We start from the raw sequence: 26912 nt of genomic DNA, 5'->3' as shown, positions 1-26912 counted from the left end.
TGTTCTTGACAGACATAGGAACAAAATGCAATGTGTGGACCTCATTTGGATTCTAGTCTGCAGTAATCGGCTTTGAAAAGAAACTTGCTTAAGCACTCTGAAAATTTTTTGTCATATGCTGGCCAACCTCAATAAAAAAAAAAAGTGGTAAAACAAACCATGATACAGAAATGAAATCTTTCACAGTTCCTGCCAAAATAACAGGGGGCCAAGAGAGGATCATGACCCGCAAACAAAATAAAGTGGAAATGAACAAAGATTTAAAAGTATAATGGAGAAAAAAATAACAGACACGTGGAAAAGATGAAATTCAATATACATATAATTTGTGTCCCTAAAGAATTAACCCAAACTAATGGAACAGGCGAGCCCTCAAATATAGGGTTCAAGGAAAACTTACAACAAATAAAAGGAAATAGTAGTATACAAACCTTGTCAGTTAATAGATGGTTTTAACACCTAGAACATTAATTATATTTTATAAAGTTAACGTTACAAAGGTATCCACTTAAAGAACCAAAAAAGAATCCAACCACTCCAAATCATCAGAAGGAACACAAAACATGGCAAAATAGAGCATGTCGTGAATGATATAACAAAGAAGTATTAACAACTAGCAGGCAGAACATTAAACACATCTTTCATGTGTTGTATCAAAAACCCCCAATCCATCCCTCCTACATTCACATATCTTGTGATACACCATATTGGAAAAGAACATGAAAAAGAATGTATATATATGTATAACTGACTCACTTTGCTGTAGAACATCAGTCAACACGACATTGTAAATCAATGACACTTCAACAAAATAATTTTTAAGAATTCACAAAGACTCACAGAATGACGAAGGTAAAAAGGATGAGCAAGGGTGTATCAGAAAACGCTGGGAGAAAGGAAGCAAGGTCTCCCTTCGAGGCAGAGGAGAATTCTTGGACAAAAGAAGGAAACAAGACAAAGGAAGATACTTTATAAAGGTATAAGAAGTGCCAAGAGAAAGGAAGCCAAGGTCTCCATTTTAATACCAGGAAGAGGAGAATTGTGGGAAAGGATTCAACAAGACAAAGGAGGACAATTTACAGAGATAAAAAGATGATCCAAAATGAAGAACCTGGATGTCATTAATGAACCCCCATTGCTTCATCGACCATCCCTAGGGTGAGTCTGGGGAAGGAATGGAAGGGTGGGATGCTCGACCTTGATACGTCTTAAAATCAAGACTGGATGTTGACTTTTATCAAATCACACCTCTCGGATGCTATGTTAACATGATGGATTATATAGAGATTTCGTAATGCCGAACCATGTGCTCAGAATAATTGCTTTTTAAAGGCACTGCTGGATTCTGATGGATGATACGTATTTCATTTATAATTGCTCCATTGCTATTAACAAGTGAGACTGATCTATAATCAGCCAATTCTCTTTTGTCAGGATTTTGAAAGAAAACATTAAACAGAAAGTATAACAGACCCTCAGGAAGGTAAGATTCTGGCCAGGATGTCGAATATGGAGTGGGAATGGGAGCTTCGAGCATAATAAGGAAAGAGCTGAGGGCTAGGGAGCTGGTTCAACTAAGACTCTTAGGACCTGCATAGAAGAGCAAGGGAGAGCTGCAGGGGGAGGGATCCCGACCCCCAACCCCACTTTGAGGAAGCAAGTTCCTGGCCTGAAACCCAACCAGCAGCAGAAGACATTAAGCATACACAGCTGGTTTTGTCCCTGAACTTGCAGGAACTACTTATCTGGTGAAACACCCTAGCTGTCAGGGCACTGGGGGTCAAGGAAGGATGCTTGGAGATGGAAAATACTACTGCGTGTTATATGCTTTGGGCAGGTACCAGGACAGAAGGGGAAAGGTGATGCCATAGGAAACAGAGGAGCCACCTGGAGGAGAGGGGGAGGGGCTCAGGGGAGAGTTCGAGTCTTTCAAACAGGAAGGAAAGTCCATGGATACAGGAATGGAAGACATAAAAGCATTCAAATCTCTCATTTTCCCTCTACCTGCAAGTTTTGCTTCACTGCCTAAACTTTAAAATAGGCCACCTCTGTTTAAAATCATTCACCTCTGTTATGGACTGAATGTATACCCCTAAAAAATTTTTTTTGCCTTTTTAGGGCCACACCTGTGGCATATGGAGGTTCTCAGACTGGGGGTCAAGTTGGAGATGCAGCCGCCGGCCTACGCCAGAGCCACAGCAACGCCAGATCCAAGCTATGTCTGCAACCTACACCATAGCTCACCGCAACGCCGGATCCGTAACCCACGGAGCGAGGCCAGGGATCGAACCCGCAACCTCATGGTTCCTAGTAGGATGTGTTTCCACTGCGGCAGGATGGGAACTCCAAAACAGGCATTCTTATACAACTGATATGACCCACCAAGAAGGTCAGTTTGCTATATGGATCAAAAATGAAAATGCATATATATTGCTTGTCCTGAGAATTACACTTGCAGAATTTTCTCTATAAACATACTCCTTTATGTACAAGGATTTTCACTACAGCTCTGTTTGTGATAGCAAAAAGGTTGGAAATATCTGAAACATCTTTTAACGGGGGCCAGCTAATGTGGTATAACCATATAAGGGAATAAGATTCAGCCTTTAAAAAGAATGAAGCAACTCTTTATGTCTACTGACATTTAATGATCACCAAGCTTCATTGTTAAAGGAAAAAAGTGTTGGAAGTTTAAAAATGGATAGAGCATGTATGTGTGTATGGTTTTCTCTTTTGCTGTTTTTCTTTTCATGGCCACACCTGCAGGATATGGAGGTTCCCAGGCCAGGGGTTGAATCGGAGCTGCAGCTGCCAGCCTACACCGCAGCCATGGCAACACCAGATCTAAGCCACATATGCAACCTACACTGCAGCTTGTGGCAATGCTGGATCCTTAACCCACTGACGGAGGCCAGTGGATCGAATCCATATCCTCACAGAGACTATGTCAGGTCCTTAACCTGCTGAGCCACAACAGGAACTCCTGTGTGTGTATGTGTGTTGCTGCTTTTGGAAAGGTTATATGGTGGACTGGGCTCAAAACTGCAAAGCATATATTTTCCTTTTCAAAAGATTTTTATGAAATATAATACTCATGTAGAAAAATATGACACATAAATATTTGGCTTAACTAATAATTCCAGGCAAATACCTCCCTAATTTCCACCCTGGTCTGGAAACAGAATGTTGCCAGCACTTAGCCCAGAAGGCTTCCTCATGCCTCTTTCCCTCCTTCTCCCGGCCTCCCCATCAGTCATGGAAAGCACTCTCCTGCCTCTGTTGGTAAGCACTTGCTTTCAAGTTTTACCACCTAGGAGTTCCCTAGTGGTACAGTGGGTTAAGGACCTGTCATCAGCACTGCTACGGCTCGGGTCGCTGCTGTGGCAAAGGTTCAATCCCTGGCCTGGGAATGTCTGCCTGCCACGGGCGTGACCAAAAAAAAATTTTTTTACTTTGTTTTTTCATTATTTTTAAAAATTTATTATTCTTTTTTTTTAGGGCCACACCTGTGGCATATGGAAGTTCCCAGGCTAGGAGCTGAATCAGAGTTGTGGCTGCCGGCCTACACCACAGCCACAGCAATGCCACATCTGAGCTGTGTATGCGACCTACACCACAGCTCACAGTAATGCCGGATCCTTAACCCAGTGAGTGAGGCCAGGGATCGAACCTGCATCCTCATGGATACTAGTCGGGTTTGTTTCCACTGAGCCACAATGGGGACTCCTGATAAAAAAAATTAATAAAAAAAAAAGTTTCACTACTTAACCATACATCCCTACGCAACATGGTTTTGTTTTGCTTGTCTTGAAACTTTACATAAATCGAAACAATACGAATTCTTTTGTGCCTGGTTTCTTTCATTCAACATTCTGTTCAGTGTACGTGTCCCTTCTACTACCGACAGACATTTAAGTTATTTCTGGTTTCTGGCTGTTATAAGCAATGCTACAGGGAGCATTTATACATGCATCCTGGTACCTGAGCCAAGGATTGCTCTTGAGGATTTTCCTAGAACTGTCATCTCATACGATGCTTTGATGAAGAAGGCTAAAATTGTTTTCCAAAGAGACTGTGCCAATTTACACTCCCACCAGCGGCACATGACCTGCTGATAGGAGCTAATATATCAGCAGCTATCTGTGCTGAAATGAGTATGTGAGCTGTTGATATGGCCCCTTATCCTTGCTAACGCTTCGTTGTCCGGGCTTCTCCGTTGTAGCCATTTCGGTGGGAGTGGAGTGGTATTACATTGTGGTTTAACTTTTGCATTTCCCTATGACTAGTGAGATGGAGTTCCGTGGCAGGTGTTATTAGCCATTCCGTTATCATCTTCTGTTACATAACTATTCAAGTAAGGCCTCTGGCTACCGGGTGGTCTGCTTTTGTTTATTGTTTTGTCGTCCTTTATACATCCTGAGTATTAAGTCCTCTACTGTCTACCTCTTCTCACACTCTGTGGCTGGTGATTTTCTTCTCGGTGGAAGCAATTATCATAAAAGTCAGGAGAGTTCTTATCTTTGGGAGTAGGGTGATTAGGGAATGCTGACTATGGATACTTTCTAGAGTTACACAGTGAAAAAACATCAAGCTGGACATATCTGTTGTGCATCCTTTTCTGTATATAGGTTATATTTTAAAATATTTTTTAATTTTTTTTGTCTTTTTGCCATTTCTTGGGCCGCTCTCACGGCATATGGAGGTTCCCAGGCTAGAAGTCAAATCAGAGCTGTAGCTGCCAGCCTACACCAGAGCCACAGCAACGCGGGATCCGAGCCGCCTCTGCCACCTACACCACAGCTCACGGCAATGCCAGATCCTTAACCCACTGGGCAAGGCCAGGGATCGAACCCGCAACCTCATGGTTCCTAGTCGGATTCGTTAACCACTGCGCCACGACGGGAACGCCCTAAAATATTTTTTAAAAGATAGGCTGGGAGTTCCGATTGTGGCTCAGCGGTCACGAGCCCGACGAGTACCCCTGAGGACACGGGATTTCCTGGAGGATGGCAAACAGAAGACACCGAGGTCACAGCTGTGTGTGGAGCTGAGAGAGCAACCAGACCAGCCTTTCAGCAAGGCAACAAGGTCCAGGAGAGATTTCTTCAAAGAGAAGATACAGATGCCCCGAGCTGAGACAGCAAACCCTTGGTACTAGCTGTGTTAATGTGGGCCCGATGCTTTTTCTCTATGCCCCAGTTTCCCCCTCTATAAAATGGGACTAGCAATGCCATCTACTGCTTGAGGTTGTTATGAAGATGAGTTAGTATATGCAGTGTGGGTGTAACAGTGCCGGACACAGAGTAAACATTATAAGAGTGTTTATAATTACGGTCGTTATGATTATCACCTAGTATGTTTGAATAATATACAGAGAAGAGATTTAAACAACTGGAAAGAATTTGGAGTCAAATTTCTGAGATATAGATATATATATAGAGAGAGAGAGGGAGTAAAGCGAAGAAATGACTAAAGCAGAAAATTACTAATTCTAGGGAAAAGAAAAAGTTCTGCAAAAAATAGTAATCACAGCATGAATACTACATGATTCAACTATAAACAGTCACAGGAATAAACACTGATGGCAGAGCTGATCAAAACAGTGACAACTAGACGTAAAACTAGAGGTTAGTGTGTACGTGAGTAGGGGCTGCACGGAAAATCTAAATCTCGGCCTTCCAGAGTGGAAAGTCAATAGATAATATCCAAAACTAAAAAAAAAAAAAAAAAGAAAGAAAGAAAAGAAAGAAAGAAAAAGAATCCATTAAAAAGATTATGAAGCCTTGCTTCTAGGGAGCTAGAATCTAGGCGAAACAAAGCAGGGAGGGGGCATTGTTTTAAGAAGACTTAGAGAACGATTTGTTATCTTTTGCCCCTTGTGAATAAAACTAGAAATTATTTCAAATTACAAAGTGGCAAGAGATATTCCTAAAAAATAGACAAGAATGATAAAAGGGTTATCAACCTTCATACTTTAAAAAAAAAAAAAAAACCTGTTTTCAAATCCATAAGCTAAAACAAATCAGCAGTGGAGAGAAGAAAATTCACATAAGGGAAATGAATTAACCAATAAAAATCCCCTGATTATGCTGCCTGGTTTTTTTTTTTTTAAAAAAAAGTCATACAAATTAGAATAATGAGATACTATCTTTCATTCTGGATGAATTCCTACCCCGAGGCACCTCTTCCTCCTCTTTACCTCGCAGGAGCTGTCAGGTGCCCCCGTAGTTAGGGCCAGGGAAGGCCCATGAGAGCTCCGGTGGGCTGGCATCTTCTTGCTGGGCCTCAGTGCTTGGGCTTTCTTGCAGAAGACTCCTTTCTTCCCTGGAGCCCAAGGCCGGGAGAGTTGGTGGACTCACCAGAGCTGCTGGGGCCAGAAGGAAGATCCTGCAGCCTTGACTACAGGGTCTGGCCCAGGGGCTCCACAGAGACGCCAAGAAACCTGGAAAGACAGGGTCCACATGGTCAGGCACTCGGCATTCACCCCATAAACTCTTCCTGAGGGCACTGGATACCGTGGAATAGACAAAGCCACGTTACACACCTGTTCTGGTTATCAAAATGGAATATGAGGAGTTCTTGGCGTGGCTCTGTGGAAACGAATCTGATGGGTATCCATGAGGACACAGGTTCAATCCCTGGCCTTGTTCAGGGGTTACGGATCCGGCATTGACATGACCTGTGGTGTAGGTCACAGATCTGGTCTCGGATCTGGCGTGGCTGTGGCTGTGGTGTAGGCCGGTGGCTACAGCTCTGATTCAGCCCCCTAGCCTGGGAACCTCCACATGCCATGGGTGTGGCCCTAAAAAAGACAAAAAAAAAAAAAGGAATATGAGGGGCTCCTGCTGTGTCACAACGGGATCAGCAGTGTCTCTGCAGTGCCAGGACACAGGTTTGATCTCCGGCCTGGCACAGTGAGTTAAAGGATTTGACTTGGTCACACACGCGGTGTAGACCACAACTGTGGCTTAGATCGGACCCCTGACCCGGAACTCTATATGTCATAGGGTAGCCCCCCCCCCAAAAAAAAGGAATATGAATGAGACCATGAGATCTAGACTAAAATTAATAAAGATTTAAATTCTAGCTTTGCAACTTCTAGCTATAGGAATACGAAAATGTTTCTTCTGGTTTTTTCCAAAACGAATTAAAACTATTTATCACAAGGGATTGTGAAAATTAAATGATGATGTTTTTAAGACACTCAAAACTACAATGGCCCAGGTAAACATTTAATTCATATTAGCAAGTATTGTTACTACAAGGAATCATGTAATGTGCAGAAGGAGGTACCTCATTTAATTTGTACACCAATCCTGTCATCTATGGTTGCTGTAATTATTATTATTTCATTTTATGCATACAGAAACAGCTGGCTTCAAAGTTCACATTCTCAATGGTACATCACATGGTACATTTTGCTTTTTTATTTTTATTTTTATTTTTTTGTCTTTTTAGGGTAGCACCCACGGCATGTGGAAGTTCCCAGGCCAGGGGTCGAATCAGAGCTGTAGCCATTGGCCTACACCACAGCCACAGCAACACCAGCTCTGAGCCTCATCTGCAACTTACACCATAGCTCATGGCAATGCCAGATCCTTAACCCACTGAGCGAGGCCAGGGATCGAACCCACATCCTCATGGATACTAGTCGGGTTGTTAACCTCTGAGCCACGAAGGGAACTCTCACATGGTACCTTTTAAGTGAGAGGCTCAAAATAAATGCAGTTCTATTCAATGGATGCTGAAATCAGGACTATAATTTGGAATAAAAATGTCAAGTAAATTTCTTTAAGCAGAAGAGAGATGTCATGAGGAAAATACTAATAGCCTGGGACTAAAATTTTAATTACCCCAAAAACATCCAGAGGTAAAAACTGCTTCTCCTGTTGAGGGAACTAGGGAGGGAAGGTTGTCTCTAGGTCTAAGCCAAGGTGCAATTTCATCATGATCAACTAATACAGGCACTACAGATTAAGTCATTCTTGTTGGGAAAGGGAAAATATCATACACAATGAAGACGAACTTGGAGTTCTCGTCATGGCTCAGTGGTTAACAAATCCGATTAGGAACCATAAGGTTGCGGGTTCGATTCCTGGCCTTGCTCAGTGGGTTAAGGATCCGGCGTTGCCGTGAACTGTGGTGTAGATGGCAGAGGCGGCTCGGATCCCACATAGCTGTGGCTGTCGTGTAGGCTGGTGGCCACAGCTCCTAGATCCCTAGCCTGGGAACCTCCATATGCCACGGGAGCGGCCCAAGAAAATGGCAAAAAAAGAAGAGGAACTTAAGACAACAGAAGTAAAACATGGGATGAGGGAGTTCCTGTTATGGCTCAGTGGAAACGAATTCAACTAGTATCCATGAGGATGTAGGTTCGATCCCTGGCCTCGCTCAGTAGGTTAAGGATCCAGCGTTGCCCGAGCTGTGGTCTAGGTCGCCGACGCGGCTCAGATCTGGTGTTGCTGTGGCTGTGGTGTAGGCCAGCAGCTGCAGCTCGGATTCAGCCCCTAGCCTGGGAACTTCCACATGCCGTGGGTGTGGCCCGAAAAAGCAAAATAAAGAAAGAAAGAATGTGTCCCAAAAGAAGATCTGGTAGACGTTTTAATGTTGGGAATTGACAAGCTATATTCTCTGGTCATAGTATACAATGCTCGACATCAGTAGTCCTTAGAGAAATACAATCAAAACCAAAAATGTTCCATTCAGTAGGAGGCCATATCCATTAGGATGGCTTAAAACAAAAAAGACAGTATCGAGTGTTGATGAGGTGTGAATAAATCTGAGCTCTCATACACTGCTGGGAGAATTGTAAAACGGTGCGGCCATTCTGGAAAACAGGATGGCAGTTCCTCAAAATGCTACCCATAAAGTCATCATATGCTCCAGCAATTCCACCCCTAGGTCTCTACCAAGAGAAATAAAAACACACATCCACTGCAAAAGGTGTACACGAATCGATCCCTGGCCCGGGAAATTCCACATGCTGTAGGTGTGGCCGAAAACAAACAAACAAACAAAACGTGTACACAAATATTCACAGCAGCATTATTCATAGTAGCCAAAAAGTGGAAACCACTTAAATATTCATCAACTGATAAAGAGGACAGGCAAACAAAACGTGTGGTTTCCATCAAATGATGAACAGATATGGGGAGTGCCCACTGTGGCTCAGAGATCACAAACCCAACTAGAATCCATGAGGATATAGGTTCAATCCCTGGCCCCACTCAGTGTGTTCAGGATCCAGTGTTGCCATGAGCTGTGGTGTAGGCTGCAGACACAGCTCAGATCCCACATTGCTATGGCTGCGGTGCAGGCAAGCAGCTGCAGCTCCAGTTCAACCCCTAGCCTGTGAAGCTCCATATGCCACAGGCACAGCCCTTAAAAAAAAAAAAAAAGGAATATTATTGGGCGATAAAAAATAAGTACCCACACATGCTTATATATAACATGAATGAACCTTGAAATCATTCTGTTACATGTAAGAAGACAGTCACAAAGGACCATATATTTCATGATTCCGTTTATATAAAATGTCCAAAATAGGCAAATATATAGAGACCGAAAACTGATTAGAACTTGCCTAGGGCTGAAAGTGTGGGGTGACAGGAATGGCGAATGTCTGCTAATACGTGTCTCCCTCTCGCTCCCTCTCCTGCTTTCTGGGGTGTTGCAAATGTTCTAAAATTAGATTGTGATGATTGCACAGCACTGTGAATGCATTAAAAACCATTGGATTTTGGTTTTGGTTTAAATGGTGAATTTTATGGTATTGAATATGCCTAAATAAGTCTGTTATAGATATCTGGATAAGTAAATCTGTTTTTTTTTGTTGTTGTTGTTGTTTGCCATTTCTTGGGCCGCTCCCACGGCATATGGAGGTTCCCAGGCTAGGGGTCGAATCAGAGCTGTAGCCACCGGCCGACACCACAGCCACAGCAACACGGGATACAAGCCACATCTGCAACCTACACTACAGCCCACGGCAACGCCAGATCCTTAACCCACTGAGCGAGGCCAGGGATCGAACCCAAAACCTCATGGTTCCTAGTTGGATTTGTTAACCACTGAGCCATGACGGGAACTCCAGTAAATCTGTTTTAAAAGAAAAGAAACGCTTTCCTAAATAACCCAGGATCAAGGTTAGAAATCAATACAGAAGCGCTACGATTTTTACCAGAAGTCATGGAATGCACTAAAGTTGTATACAGAGTGAAATTTATAGATTTGAATGGCTTTATTTTTCATTAAAAATATATATAACAGGGAGTTCCCATTGTGGCACACCGGAAACGAATCTGACTAGTAACCATGAGTTTGCAGGTTCAGTCCTTGGCCTCGCTCAGGGGGTTAAAGATCTGGCATTGTTGTGAGCTGTGGTGTAGGTCGAAGGTGTGGCTCGGATCCCACCCTGCTGTGGCTATGGCATAGGCCGGCGGCTGCAGCTCCGATTCGATCTCTAGCCTGGGAACCTCCATATGATGTGGGTGCGGCCCCCCTCTCCCCAAAAAGCTAAATAAATAAATAAATACATAAATAGATACAACGGGTGAAGATGGTGTCACCTGGAGCTTAAGCAGCTGCACAAGGGTATTGAAAACAATGGCCAAAAACAAACTAAGAGGGCAGAAGTCCAAAAATGTATTCCATATATCCAGCCCAAAAACTTTAAGGTTAAAAATACAGCAAAACCAGTTACCGCTAATCCTAAGAAGATAAACATTTTCAGTGATGAAAAAGTTAATAGAGTGAAAAAAGCTTTTAAAGATGTACAAAAGGAATTTGCACATTTCTCAAAAGGCCTTTCTCTTGAACGTCTGCAGAAACAGCTGATTCCTCAGCAGTGCCATAAAAATGAACCAGTTAATGCTGATGAAGCCACAAGATTAATGGCTCAGCTGTCATACATTGGTGATGTATCAAATTCCCCCCAAAGATCAACAAATTAAATGTTTCATACCATTAGTAAATAAAACAAGAGCTTATATATTCAGCCTGAAACATCAGAAGCAGAAAAAAACAAAATTAAGCAACCCCCCCAAAAAGGAAAGTTGTAATTAATTTTAAAAAACCTTAAATAAATCAAATAAATATAATAATAAGAGTTTAAATAAAACTAAGAGTTGGTCCTTTAAAATGACCAATGTCACAGATAACTCCATAGCAAATGAGATAAAGAACAGTTAAAAAACAGATATAGATACACACATGTATGAAAATACTACCCATCAAAATTTGTGGGATGCAGATAAAGCAGTGTTGAGAGGGAAATTTATAATCCTAAATGTCTATGTTAGAAAAGAATTAAGGTATTAAATCAACAAGGTAAGCTCCCACCACAAGATACTATGAAAGGAAAAGCGAAGTAAACCCAAAGCAAGCAGAAGGAAGTAATAAATGTAAGAGCAGAAATCGATGGAATTGAGAACAGAAAAACAAGAGCGAAAAACCAATGAAACCAAACGCTGGTTTTTTAAACAGATTGATAAAATTGATAATCCTCTAGCAAAACTGACAAAGATAAAAAGAGCGAAGACACAAATTACCAGCATCAGAAATGAAATAGGAGATATAACTATATATTCTCCAGCCATTAAAAGAAAAGGGAACACGAAAATTAACTCAGAATGGACTAAAGACCTAAATGTAAGGCCGGATACTATAAAACTCTCAGAGGAAAGCATAGGCTGAACACGCTGACATAAATTGCAGCATTATCTTTTTGGATCCACCTTCGAGAGTAATGAAAAGAGAAACAAAAATAAACCAACAGGGCCTAATTAAACTTAAAAGCTTTTGTACGGCAAAGGAAATAATAAACAAAACAAAAAGACAGCCCACAGAATAGGAGAAAATATTTGCAAACGAAGAGACCAACAGTGATTAGTCTCCAAAATGTACAAACAGCTCATGCAGCTTCCTATCAAAAAAACAAACAACCCAGTCAAAAAGCGGGCAGATCTAAATAGACCTTTCTCCAAAGATATACAGATGGCCAAAAAAGCATATGAAAAGATGCTCAGCCTCACTAATTATCAGAGAAATGGAAGTCAAAACTACATGAGGTATCACTTCACACCAGTCAAAATGGCCATCATCAGAAAGTCTACAAATGGAGTTCCCTCATGGCCTAGCAGGTTAAAGATCTGGTGTGTCGATGCTGTGGCATGGATTTGATTCCCGGCACAGGAATTTGTGCATGCTGCAGGTGCAGTGAAAAAAAAAAAAAAAAGGTTTACAAACAATAAATGCTAGAAAGGTATGGAAAACCCACCCTGTTGGTGGGACTGTAAATTGGTACAGCCACTATGGAGAACAGTACGGAGGCTCCTTAAAAAACTAAAAACAGAACTATCGTATAATCTAGCAATCCCACTCCTGGGCATATATCCAGAGAAAACCATAATTCATAAAGAAACATGCACCCCAATGTCCACTGAAACACGATTTACAATAGCCCAAGACATGAACGCAGCCTCAATGTCCATCATCAGAGGAATGGATAAAGAAGATGCACATATATAAAATGGAATATTACTCAGCCATTAAAAAGAATGAAATAATGTCATTTGCAGCAAGATGTATGGACCTAAAGACTACCATACTGAGTAAAGTAAATAAGAAGAGAATGACAGATATCATATGATGTCACTTATATATAGAAAAAATTTTAAATGATACAAAATGAACTTATTTACAAAACAGAAACCTGCCTCACAGACTTCAAAAACAAACTTATGGTTAACCAAAGGGGAAATACAAGGGGAGGGATAAATGAGAAGTCTGGGATTAACATATACACACTACTATACATAAAATAGAAAAGTAACAAGGACCTACTAGCACAAGAAACTCTACTCAAGAGTCTGTAATAACCTATATGGGAATAGAATCTGAAAAAGAATGGATACGTGTGTATGTATAACCGAATCCCTTTGCTGTACACCTGAAACTAACACAACATTGTAAATCAACTCTACCCCAATATAAAATAAAAACAAAAAAAGAAATATCACAAGCTACTTTATGCACATAAATTCAAAAACGTGGGTGAAGCAGTCCAATTCCTCACAAAACAGAGGACCCCCCCCAAACTTAGCCACAATTAAATACATAGATACTCTAGAATGATATTAAATAGATAACCTGAATAGTCATTTAACTACTACAGAAATTGAAGCCACAATCAAAAAGCTTCCAAAAGAAAATTTCCAGGCCCAGATGGTTTCACTGGAGAATTCTACCAAACATTTAAAGAAAAAATTCTACACAATCTTCCAGAAAATAAGAGAACACTTCCTAACTCACTGATTGAGGACAGTATTACCCTAATACTAAAACCAAAGACAGTACAAAAAAAGAAAACTATAGACCAGTATCTCTCATGAACCTAGACACAAAAATCCTCAAAAAAATATTAACTAATCTCTCCTGTAATATATTAAAAAAAAAAAAGAAATATACACCACAACCAAGTACGGTTTATTCCAGAAATGAAAGGCTGGTTCAATATTCAAAAATCCCCCATACTAAGAGGCTAAAGAAGAAAAATCACAAGATCATATAAATTCATACAGTATTAACAAATTCAACACACAGTCTTGATAAAAGTGGACAGACACATAGATCACTGGAACATAACAGAGAACCTAGAAACGGCCCCACAAAAGTATGGCAAATTTAGACAAAGGTGCAGAACAAGTCAGTGGAAGAAATACAGTCTTTTTGACAAGTGGTGCTTGAGTAACTGGACATTCAAATAAATGGACCTCGATCTAAGTAAGTCTCACACTTTATACAAAACTTAACTCAAAATGGATCATGGACAGCAGGAAGGAGAAATGAGCAAATCACCATCACAGTGGAAACTTAATCACTCCTTTCTCTGCAACAGAATAAGCAAACCCAACAAAGTACAAATTTTGTAGAAAACAATTGACAGCTAAACGACTAAATATTATTTTCGAATTATACATGGAACTTTTATTTTAAAAAATTCACCAAGGACTAGGCCATGAGTCCCCCTCAGATTTCAAGAAATGAGCTTCACGTAGACATTTTTCCGACCACAGAAAACTAAGGTTAGAAGTCTCTTTAAAAGATAAACTTTAGTGAAACGAAAACGCACTTCTAAAGAATTCATGGGCAAAATAAAAATGATCAACTCCTAAAAAAACACTTGGGATATAATGCGCCAAACCTTGTGGGTCTCAGAGTGAACTTTAGGACCTTAATGTTGATATGAGAAAAGAGGAAAGCCTAAAAAACAACGAGCGAGTCATCCGACTACATTCAGAAAACCGATTCCATCACTGACCACACAGAATTCCACAACACTTACCCTCCCCAAGTCCCCATCACCTCCGCATCCCTCCGGTACACAGCACCGAGATCCTCTTGACAACAACTACTAAACCTCGGCTGAGAACCGCAGTTGCTTCCGGTCACCACCCCTAGCACCGCCCCTTCTCCGGGTTTGGGACTTCGCACGAAGGGGCGTGGTCCTGCGCACGCGCAAAACCACATTCGAAGCCGCGGTCAGCCAAGCGTCAACATGGGGATGTTACGGAGTCTGTGTTTAGGGGGGGCCTTCGGTGGCCCTCGGCTGCGCTATCAAGCGCCGAACATGGCCGCGCCCATGTTGTGCTTCCCTATGGGGTCCGCCATGTTGGAGGAGTGTCCATTCCGTACGGAGGATGAAACGTCTCTAAACTCACATTTGCGGAGCAGGGGCGCTGTCTCGCAGGTGTTGGAGAGCTCGCGTAGGGAAGTTTCTCTGGGCAGGCTTCCTGGAGGAGGGGTCTTTGGATCTGTACTCAGTGGATCTGTGTCATAACGTTCAGAGAAGCTGAGGGGCCCTCTGGAAAAACGCAGATGTGCCCGTGGTTCTTATCTCTTGGCGGATACCACAGCATGAGAAGAGGGGGGAGAAGCCAAGCTGGTTGCAGGTCTCTCCTAGAACATACTGCAAAGAAAGAAAGGGAAAAAAAAATCAGGGACCTGCAAGGCCACCCAGGATACAGCACTGGGAGGAAAAGTCAGTGTTAGAATCCCCTTTGTTGGGCTTGTGGGGTTGGCTGTGAGGTGTGGCTCCCCAAACCTACGTTATCTCCCACTCCAGCTACCTCAGCTAGAATAAAAGTTTGTACCAATGGTTTTTTTTATTTTTCCTTAATCTAATGCAGTAGGTCAATAAAAATATCTTTAGGAAACTTTATTATTTTTATTTTCTCATAAAGCAAAATCTATGTAGCAGTAATGCCCTTACTTTCCAAGTGTAGCTTTAAGGCAAGACTGATGCTGCCCTTCAACCAGCTTGTTACCCCTTATCACCTCCAGTATGGAAGGGCGAGAGATTCCCCTGCCCTCTGGGAGATGTCACTGGGGCAGAAAGGGAAGAAATCCTGCTGCTCTTCACCTGGGAATGCCTACTTAACGTTCAAAATCAAGTTCAGATAGCTCCTCCTCCAGGGAATCCTCCTGACAGAGGAAGAAGGCTCTGTGCCCTTTTCTGAATCCTCAGGTGAGGAAGGGAAGTTTTGAGGGGCTCAGGTGTGAACTGGCTGGATGATCGCATTCTGTCACATCCCCTGTGGGCTTCAGTTTGACACTCTGGAATGTACGGGTGTCCTATTTCAATCAGCCTAAGACCATCTGGGACTAATTTGTGGTCTGATAGATCTTTCAGTCAGTGAGGGAGACCACATACCAGAGAAACCATGGGGTAGATCACTAAACAAAGGAAAAAAAAAAAACAGAGTTATTATTGGATTCGGAGGAACAGTGCTGTCCTGATTAAATGTAAGTGAAGCAGTGGTTTGTAAACTTAAAGCAAAGCAGGCCTGTATGTGGACTGTAACGTGAGCCCATAATCCTGTTTCCTTGGAAACGAGAAAGATACACAATTTTGTGTCTAGGGCCCCCTTCTCTCTGCACCAGGGTTGGAAATCTTAGCTGCTCTTTGGTGGCTAAGTGACTTAGAATCTCCAGCAAGAGTGGGATGTTCTATTTGCACTGCTACCACTTCAAGCAGCAATTTCTAATAGTCTGTGATTGCAGAGAACAAAGTTTCTCAGTGACTAAGAAAGCAGGAGTCACTCAAAATAGGAATTCTTTATGGTGTTACGGCTGAAGGACATCCCCGGGGGAAATGTTTCCTGTTCACTTTCCATCTGACTTTATCCGTGTCTGTTCTCCCAGCCCTGTGAATGGCAGAGCAGATTTTTATACTCTGAGCTAATTTTTACTTTCTTAGAGGGTTGGACCCTGATTATCCCAGATTTTCTTTCTGCCCCCTATAACCCTGGTCTGGTGGGGTTTTGTTTGTTTGTTTGTTTGTTTGTTTTGAATGAATAAAGAAGAAATAGGATCAGTGAAAGCACTTTTGGCATGAATACATGTCTCATAGAGCACCAGGAATCACTGTTAATGTGTCATAATAGTACTATTAGACTAATAGACTATTGCAGAGAAGAAAGAAAGATAGAGCCAATAAACACATGAAGAGATGTTCAAAGTCACCAGTGGAGTTCCTGTTGTGGCTCAGCAGAAACGAACCCAACTAGTATCCATTAGTTTGCAGGTTCGATTCCTCAGTGTGTTAAGAGCCAGGTGGTATTGTGAGCTGTGGTGTAGGTCGCAGATGCGGCTCGGATACCGTGTGTGTTGCTGTGGCTGTGGTGTAGGATGGCAGCTGAAGCTCTGATTTGAACCCTAGCCTGGGAACCTCCATCTGCCGCCCCTACATTTAAAAAAAATTAGCGAATTAATGCCATTTGCAGCAACATGGATGCAACTAGAGGTTTTTTAAGTGAAGTAAGGCAGAAAGAGAAAGACAGATACCATAGGATATCAGGTATGGCACAGATGAACCTCTCTACAGAACAGAAATGGACTCACAGACACGGAGAACAGATTTGCGGTTGCCAAGGGGCGGGGGGAGGGAGTGGGATGGATGGGGAGTTTGAGGTCAGTAGATGCAAACTATTGCATTTAGAATGGATCAGCAGTGAGGTCCCACTGGACAGCACAGGGCACTGTGTCCAATCTCTTGGGACAGATGATGATGGAAGATAACATAAGAAAAAATAAAAATATGTATGACTTGATCACTTTGCTGTACAGCAGACACTGGCACCACATTATAAATCAACTATAATTTTTTAAAAAAGAGAACGTTTGCATGGAGGAAAAAAAAGAGAAAAGTCTGCATGGAGAAAAGTATTGTCCCTTCCTTGAAAGGGGTAAGAAAATATTTAGCAAGATGATGCCCAGAGATGCCACCCAGTGGTGGGATGAGCAGGGAGGCAAGCGCTCCAGGGCCTTGACACGTATTGTGGCTTCTGCCAAAAGCGCTCTGGCTCCAAAGCTCACTCCATCACACCACCCATGCAGCTGCTCAGATGTCTGTTCTTCAGAGGGTTTTTCCCCTGACCTACCCCACAACTCTCTAGCTCCTCGCCCTTCCTGCATTTTCTTCATAGCCTTCCTTTTTATTGGGAATGATCTTGTTCATTTACTGTGTGCTTATTTATTCGTGCAGTGATTTCTGCTTCTCACATATGTGGTGTGATCAACTGATTTATTTTTAGTATCTTTACCACACATGTGGTGAGCAGCAAAACACATACGCTGGATTCATTTCTGCATTCTTTTTTATTATTAAAGTATAGTTGATTTAGGGGGTCCCGTCATGGCTCAGAGATTAGCGAACCCAACTAGCATCCACGAGGACGAGGGTTCAATCCCTGGCCTCGCTCAGCGGGTTAAGGATCTGGAGTTGCCATGAGCTGTGGTGTAGGTCACAGATGCAGGTTGGATCCCGTGTTGCTGTGGCTCTGGCCTAGGCTGGCGGCTACAGTTCCCATTAGACCCCTAACCTGGGAACCTCCATATGCCTTGGGTGTGGCCCTAAATTTAAAAAAAAAAAAAAAAGATAGATGAGCAATGAGATCCTGCTGTGTAGCACTGGGAACTATATCTAGTCACTTATGATGAAGTATGATAATGTGAGAAAAAAAGAATCTCTACATGTATCTGTAACTGGGTCACCTTGCTGTACAGTAGAAAACTGACAGAACACTGTAAACCAGCTATAATGGAAAAAAAAATAAAAATCATTATATAAAAACAAAACAAACAAAAAAAGACCCCAAAAAAGTATAGTTGATTTACAGTACTGTGCCAATTTCTGCTGTACAGCAGTGACCCAACCATGTATGTATCTTTTCTTGGATTCATGTTCTTCAAAGATTAACTAGTCCCTCCAAAAGGCTCCGCAACCATTTCTGGATGACATGACTAATTAGAAAATTGATTTGGTATGAGTAATGCAGGAAATACTAGAGAGGGAGAACATCTACATATGTAAGACCGTATTTGTTCATTCAGCAAATATGTATTGATCACCAGTCACTGCTCTTGCTACTTGATGTTTGGTCAAACAAAATAGCCCCCAAATCCCCTAGCTTTGTGAACCTGAAAGAGAAGCAATAAGCATTGTTTGTTAAAAGATGATAACTGCTTAAGGGGGGTGGATAGAGCAGAGTGGTGTGAGTAGTAAATGCTGGGGGTGTCCCACTTTAAATAGGAAGATGAATTTCCTTTAAAACATTACCCCTGACTGCCATGAATCCTGAAGTGGCCCAGTCTTGAATCCTCATATTTTTGTGGGCATCTGGCTGAAGCCAAGGCAGAACACAAGGTCAGAATATTTTCGTATCTGCAACGAATGACGTAATGATGAGCTCTTCCTTGTCCTACAGTAGATGCAAAGAGTGATATCCACAGTCATCTTCTTTTTTCTTTTTTTTTCTTTTTTGTCTTTTGTCTTTTTTGGGCCACACCTGCAGCATATGGAGGTTCCCAGGCTAGGGGTCGAAGCGGAGATACAGCTGCCGGCCACAGCCACAGCCACGTGGAGATACAGCTGCCGGCCACAGCCACAGCCAGTGGGATCCCAGCCTCGTCTGCGACCTACCTACACCAGAGCTCACGGCAACGCTGGATCCTTAACCCACTGAGGGAGACCAGGGATCGAACCCGCATCCTCACGGATACTAGTCCAGTTCGTTAACCACCGAGCCATGACGGGAACTCCCCGGGTCTTCTGATCAGTCCTGTCTTGCATGCCTTCCTTTAGTAGGTGAAACATTATGATATTTACTGAGCGGGGCCCTCCGGACCAACAGCCACAACCATTTACATGTGTCAATAGATAGAAAGTAATGATACCTTATTTATTTTACACCCAGCTTTTTTTTTTTTTTTTTTCCTTTTTTGGCATATGGAAGTTCCCGGGCCAGGAATCAAATCTGAGCCACAGCTGTGACCTATGCTGCACCAATGCCGGCTCCTTATCCCTCTGTGCCACAGCAGGAACTCCTATTTTATACCCAGTTTTTTAATGGAAAAATTTCACACTCCCATTGGGTAATGATGGAGTCTGGCCCTCTACCATCCAGAATGTTGAACTGGGGCCTCGAAATGATGTGACTGATTTGAGAGCCCAAAGATATAAAGAACACCAGAGCTCGGGGCTAGGTCCTTTTAAATAGGACCTGGCGGGTCACAAGGGCCTTCAGCTGACATGGAGTCTCCTACCACTGTCAGCAAAGGTTTCCCACAGGAGGTATGTGAGCTGGATTTTTTTCTTTTCTTTTTAGGGCCACACCTGCCACGTAGGGAATTTCCCAGGCTAGGGGTCAATCGGAGCTGCAGCTGCCAGCCTACACCACAGGCACAGCAACACCAGATCCGAGCCGCATCTGTGACCTACACCACCACTCACAGCAATGCCGGAACCCTGACCCACTCACTGAGCGAGGTCCAGGGATGGAACCTGCATCCTCGTGGATACTAGTCAGGTTCTTAACCTTACATCGGTCAGAGAAAACAACCATTGGCCATATCAATTTAAAATTATTTCTTATTGACACCAAATATTATTTTAGTTGCAGTGACCCATGTAGGGTCTGATTGAAATTATGGACACATTTAGACCTTCACGCTCCACTCCTCTGCCTTATCCCGTCGCTCCCGCCCAAAACCTCTCTCCTGATGGTATCTCCCAGGAGGGTACAGTACCGCTCCATCTGCACTGCACCCCTTCTGCAATACTCCATAGTATCACCCTGAGAAGGCTCCTCTCTGCAACCTTGCCATGCCCCTGGGAACCCCTCAGTGCCTAACTCCGGAAGACCTCCGTGCATCAGGAAGTCTGCCCACAGAAGAACGAGCCCCCTCCTCCCAGTGCAGCCCCACTGTTCTGCTGCCCGAGGCAGGAGGCAACAGCTTCTTCCGCTGTACGGCACGGACACCCTTCCATGATGGCGGTCCCCATGAAACAGCCACACCTGGGTGCGGCCATATTCTGAGCCCAGCAAAGCCGCACAGGTAAGGGAACTCTCCGGGGTGCTCAGTAAAAGCGCCCTGTTGATTGAAGAATGCAGCTTCGCAAGTGCTTTTGAGCAGGCGCATCGGACTACCCCTCTCTCCCCTAGACACCCGGGTGTTAGAGGTTGGCACTTGGAAGGGAAGGGATTCTCAGCGCCTTGCGGGTTAACACCGAACTGTTTGTTTTTCGATGGGGTTGGTTCCTCTGAGCGGAGTGATGGGGCGGGGGACGGGTGGAGCGGGGGGTCTACCTCGGTGACACGGCTACTGTGGATTCAGTGATGGGTCTTTTACATCGGATGGCCATTTAATTATTAGCCTTTCCTTTTCTAATTTAAGCCTTAAAGCTGTACATTTCGATCTGAGACCCACAAGATCAGTTGTATCATATTAGCATTATTCATTTCCAAGTAGTTTAAAATTTCAGTTATGCTTTTTTTTAAATTTCACACGTGTCACTTTGAAGCGCGTTTCTATTTTGCAATAAATAGTCAATCCTTCTTTTATTTCTCAGTGATTAAATAATGTGACTTTTGTCATGAATGTTCCTTGAAACCTGCGGAGACTTGCCTTATGGCAAAGTCTTTTTTGTGCCATCACAGAAATGTGCCATCTATTGCTTTCAAAGAATATGTGTTCTCCAATTGTTAATTGTGTTGTTCAAAACTTGCATACTCCCTCTGATTTTTTGTCACCTACTTGCTCTGTAGAGGGCAATGTGATGGTGACGTGTGCATTTCTCTTTGCTTGTGTCAGTTTTTGCTGTATTGGAACCTTATTATTAGGTACAGGGTTGTTTTTTTTTTTTCTTTTTGGCTGCCCTGCGCTGCATATGGAGCTAAGCCGCAGCTGGGCAATTGCCTGATGCTTAACCCACTGTGCCCACTGGGGATCGAACCCTCAAGCACTCCCAAGACGCTGCTGATCCCACTGTGCCACAGCGGGAACTCCTTTTTTTTTTTTTTTCCTTTAAATGGCCCAACCGGTGGCTTATGGAAGTTCCTGGGTCAGGGGTTGAATCCCAACAGCAGCTGCAGCAATGCCGGATTCTTTAACCCACTGCAGCAGAGGCTGGGGATCAAACTGCGCCTCCACAGCGACCTGAGCCGTTGCAGTTGGATTCTTAACCCATTGCCCCATGGCGGAACTCCAGAGGTGTATTGTTAAAATAGACATTGCCAGGGGTCCCCTCCTGGCTCAGGAGGTTAAGGATCTGGCAGTTGCTGCTGCTATGGCTCTAGTTACAGCTGTGGCGTTCAAACCGTGGCCAGGAAACTTCTGCCAGAGGTGTGGCCAAAAAAAAAAAAAAGACATTGCCAAATGCCTCTCAAAAATGTTATCTATATTATATACACTATATTATATAATATACACTGTACAAAATATGTGTATATATACATAAATGTGTATGAAATATCCCCATCAGCAATGTATAAATAGCCTCATTTCCCAAAATCCTCCCCAGCACTGGATAATGTTCTCTTTTCCTTTTTTTTAATTGTTCTGAGGCCTGAAAAATTACATCTAGTTCAATTTTACTTTTTCTACCTATTAGTGGTTGAGCATCTTCTCTGGTTATTTGAGCACTTAGATTCCTGCTCTGCATTTCCTTATCCTTTGTCCACTCCTCCTCTTTCCCCTTTTACATAGTGGACTTTTCTTTCCTTTCTTTTCTTTTTTTTTTTTTTTTTTGTCTTTTTGCTATTTCTTGGGCCACTCCCGCGGCATATGGAGGTTCCCAGGCTAGGGGTCTAATCGGAGCTGTAGCCACCGGCCTACGCCAGAGCCACAGCAACTCTACATCCGAGCCGTGTCTGCAACCTACATCACAGCTCATGGCGATGCCAGATCGTTAACCCACTGAGCAAGGGCAGGGATTGAACCCGCAACCTCATGTTCCTAGTCAGATTCGTTAACCACTGCACCACGATGGGAATTCCAGGACTTTTCTATACTCCATTGAACATCACTGGTGTCATGTACATATGACATTCATGTACGAATTAAAATCAAAGTCTGAACATTTCCTTTTACTGGCCGACTTCTCCCTGCTTTTGACTGCATTTGTTTTTTATTGTAAATTTTAATATCTGCTAGTCCAAGCATCCTCTCAGTATCCCTTTACATAATGTTCTTGGCTATGGATACCTCTGGTAAAGTGTTTGAAATCATTTTACCAAGTTGGAAAAGAATTGGAATGCTGCTTGCCACTTCAATAGGGTTACCATTGAACCAGTGATGTTTTTATTTTACTAGATTCCCTCCCAGGAATAGCATCTGTCTCTCCATGTGCTTCAGTTTTATATTATATTCTAGAATAATCACTATTAGTTTTCTTATGTTGAGTCCAGCACCATTCTTGTTATGTTCAATTTTAGGTATCTTGTGTTATTATTGGAGATAGGATATTTTTTCCTTTCTCTTTCAGTCCTCTGTATTTATTTTCTCCCACCACTTTATCACACTTGCCTGTGCTGGTTTTCTGAGCATACAATGATATAACCTGCAAATGAAAATGATTTTCTACATTGTAAATCAACTATACTTATAATTTTCTATCCCTTCTCAATACTGAAGTAGTTTATTTCACCTTCATATTTATTTGCATTAGCTAGAGCCTTCAAAACACTGTTATGATAGGAACAACCCCAAGGTAAATGGAAATGTCTTCAGCATTTTACCTTTTAGCTGTATGCTTCCTGGTGGTTTTGAGACTATGATCTTTTCTGATTTTTCGGTAGCTTTCTATGAAATTTTGAGAATTGCTGCGGGATATTTTTCAAATGCCCTTTTTATATCCATCGATACGATTGTCTTTTTTCTTAATCTGTTGATATAATAAGTTGATAAATAGATTAATACTAACCACTTTTGTCTTACTAGAAAACCCAAGTTGGTCATGAGCTAAATTTTTCTTTTGATAGTTGCTGGATTCAAATTGCTAACATTTTTTTAAAGACCTTTGCATCTGGAAGACAAAATAATTTCCAGATAACTGCTTGTTTGTATTAGGACTACATTTTTTAAGGTAGGGTTATAGTGCTTCACAAAATGAACTGGGAAGATTTCCAACTTTCTATTATGTAAAACAGGGATTGGCAAACTTTTTCTGCAAAGAGCCAAATAGTAAATATTTGAGGTTTTGCTGGTCCTGCAGTCTCTATTGCAACTCTGCTGCTATAGCAAAAGCAGCCACAGACAATACAGAAACAAATGGACACAGTTATTTTCCAATAAAATTTCATTTACAAAAACTGGCTATGGACTGGATTTGACCTATAGTTTGCCAATCCCTGGTCTAGAACTGTTTAACAACTGTAGAAATATTCTACTTTTTAAAGCTTAGATTGGACTCTGTATTAAGTCAATTTCATCCGTGTATCTTTTTTTATCCTTTTTTTTTTTTTTTTTTTTACTTTTGTCTTTTTAGGGCCATACCCGTGGCACATGGATGCTCCCAGGCTAGGGGTCCAATCGGAGCACAGCCACAGCAGATCCAAGCCGCGTCTGTGACCTACACCACAGCTCAAGGCAACGCCGGATCCCCAACCCACTGAGCGAGGCCAGGGATCAAACCCGCAATCTCATGGTTCCCAGTCGGATTCACCTCTGCTGTGCCACAGCGGGAACGCCCATCTTTTTTCATACTATAATAGTATAGTTGACATACTATAATAGTTTCAGGTGCGCAGCATAGTGATTTGACATTTATATACATTACGAATTTATCACCATGATAAGTCTCGTAAGCATCTGTCACCATATGGTACTTCGTGAGTTTATAGATTCATGGGACATTGCAAAAAATAGTAAAGACCATCATTAATAAGTCTACAAATAACAAATGCCACAGAGGGTATTAAGAAAAGGGAACCCTCCTGCACTGTTGGTAGGGATGTAAATTGGTACGACCGCTATGGAAAACCGTATGGAGTTTCTTCTGAAAACTAATGCTGAATAATATTCTATTGTATGTCTATACTGCATTTTGTTTATCCATTCGTCTGATGGACACTTGGGTTGCTTTCACACTTGGCTATTGTGAATAATGCTGCTATGAGCATGAGTGTGCAAATATGTCTTTGAGATCCTTCTTTCAATTCTTTTAGATAGACAGCCAGAGGTGAGATGGCTATTTTTAATTTTTTAAGGCAAGCCATGCTATTTTTCATAGTGGCTGTACCATTTTCATATTCCCACTGGCAGTGTGCAAAAGTTCCAATTTCTCTACTCTCTTCCAATCCTTTCCAATACTTGTTTTCTTTTTTAATACTAGCCATCCTAGTGAGTGTGGGGTGTTATCTTGCCCCCAAAAAGGCCTAGAAAAGACTCAGTCCCTGGTAAATTGTCATTTGTTCCTTTATTTGCATAGTTGCTGCTTCCATTTACCATTGGATTTAGGAAGTTTGTAATCATCAGTGTAGTGAATGAACACATATGAATCTAAAAACTTAGGACCAGGGAAAATACAGACAGAATGGACAATGTCAACAACAGAGTGTAATTAGACTGTAGATATTCACACAATGCTGAATGAATTTTAGTAACTTGTGGCAGATACAGAATAAAAGAAATATAAGCAGTTACGTGATTGTCCACATGGACAACATGACAATTCCTCTGTGGTAGGACCTTCCTGGTATGGGATTTTCGAGAAGATTTTGATAGATTGTCATATAAATTGATGGCGGGTACTCTGGTCATAATTATGCTGTGACAGCTGGTATAAATTTGGACATATAGTCAGCCTAATAATAGAGAAACAAAGTCATTTATAGCAATACCATCTGTGTGTAGTACCATATTTTCTTTGGCTGTCTTCTAAACCAGGCCTTGGCAAGCATTTTCTTTAGGGCTAGATAGTAATTTTAGGCTTTGGGGGTCATACTGTCTGTTATAACTACTCAACTCAGCCTTTGTAGCATCAGAGCAGTCATAGTCCACAGGTAAACAAATGAGTGTAGCTACCTACCTCTGTTCTAAAGCATTCTTCAGAGGAAACCAGAGGCCTAGGGTCAAAGCAGATCTGTTTCTATTCTGTAGATAGGTTCATTTGTGCCATATTTTAGGTTCCACATATAAGTGATATCCTATGGTATTTGTCTTTCTCTTTCTGACTTACTTCACTTAGTATGAGAATCTCTAGTTGCATACAAGTTGCTGCAAATGGCATTATTTTGTCTTTTTTATGGCTGAGTTGTATTCCATTGTATACGCGCTACTGTTTTTTAAGAAAAATATTTTCCCCATTCACCCAACATCACACATTTCTTTTATTATAGTTGATTTACAATATGGTGTCAATTTCTGCTGTACAGCAAAGTGACCCATACGTATATAAACATTCTTTTTCTCGTATTATTTTCCATCATGTTCTATCCCAAGAAACTGGATATAGTTCCCTGTGCTATACAATAGGACCTCATTGCTGATCCATTCTAAGTGTAATAGTTTGCATCTACTAACCCCAAACTCCCAGTCCATCCCACTCCCTCCCCTCTCCCCCTGGGAAACCACAAGTCTGTTCTCCATGTCTGAGTCTATCTCTGTTCTGTAGGTAGGTTCATTCATGCCATATTTTAGATTCCACATATAAGTGATACCCTATGGTCTTTGTCTTTCACTTTCTGACTTACTTCACTCAGTATAATAATCTCTAGTTGCATCCATGTTGCTGCAAATGGCATTATTTGGTTTTTTATGGCTCAATAGTATTCCATCACACTTTTCATCATCCAACTTAAAAGTCATTCTGTGAAGTCTTAACTTACATTCACAGGTAGAATTTATAGTTCATCCTTTTAGATCCAGGATGTGCTCATTTCAGTCATGTTCTGTTTTAAACAGCTTAGTGAACTCATCTATTTACTTATGTATTTTCAGGTCTTTTAAGTTTCTAGATGTCTACAAGCATGCATAATACATCTTTGTGGCCACAGAACCTAGCACAATGTCTGGTACCTAACTGTTCAATAATTCTAGGTGTTTCCTAAAAGAACTGGAAGCATTAGAGAAGTTAATTTAATCCTAATTTCTGAATAATGATTTACTTATTGAGTTTAATACACAATGAATAGGAGACATTTTATATTTTTTCCTGCACAATATTTAAGTGTAACTAGGTACTTAATAAGAATACCATATCATGGTGAAATGTCATTAAAAACAATTTTGTCTCCCCTCCATCCCCTGGTGCTGACCTTGTCACCCTGAACGGGATCGTGTTGTTACAGGCATCAGTGTCATTGGAGGACGTGACCGTGGACTTCAGCAGGGAGGAGTGGCAGCACTTGGACCCTGCTCAGAGGCGCCTGTACCGGGATGTGACCCTGGAGAACTACAGCCACCTGCGCTCCGTGGGTAAGACATCTGTCTCTCTGCCCGGTGCACCTGCCCGGGGCCTCAGCGAGGCTGTTCCCATTCTCAGCTGCTGAGTGCTCTGGGACACCTGACGTGTGGGATGGTGTCATCCTTGCCTGAGAGTCTTCTGTCCTTTTTCACTTCTGTGACTATCACTT

The 26912-nt window shown here is 42.1% G+C and overlaps 1 protein-coding gene and 1 pseudogene across 7 annotated transcripts in view; one reads left to right on the top strand and one right to left on the bottom strand.

The window, feature by feature from the left end:
* Window positions 1-26912, bottom strand: part of ZNF81 (zinc finger protein 81) — a 125644-nt gene that overhangs the window by 80733 nt on the left and 17999 nt on the right. The window contains exons 2-5 of one of the 7 annotated variants that reach the window (XM_021080390.1): window positions 23076-23221; window positions 18617-18758; window positions 14342-14965; window positions 6200-6442 (exon numbers count right to left, since the gene is read on the bottom strand). In XM_021080390.1, the coding sequence (XP_020936049.1) occupies window positions 6200-6271 (72 nt within the window). In that variant the 5' untranslated portion in view covers window positions 6272-6442; window positions 14342-14965; window positions 18617-18758; window positions 23076-23221. The remainder of the gene's footprint in view (window positions 1-6199; window positions 6443-14341; window positions 14966-18616; window positions 18759-23075; window positions 23222-26912) is intronic. The other 6 variants (XM_021080389.1, XM_021080394.1, XM_021080393.1 and 3 more) reach the window with 6 other exon arrangements.
* On the top strand, window positions 10490-11662 carry LOC110257783 (annotated as a pseudogene).

Source organism: Sus scrofa, chromosome X (genome assembly GCF_000003025.6).
Source record: "Sus scrofa isolate TJ Tabasco breed Duroc chromosome X, Sscrofa11.1, whole genome shotgun sequence".
Taxonomy (NCBI): Eukaryota; Metazoa; Chordata; class Mammalia; order Artiodactyla; family Suidae; genus Sus; species Sus scrofa.
Note: the sequence above shows the minus strand (reverse complement) of the source record. Positions and strands in the feature narration are given on the sequence as shown.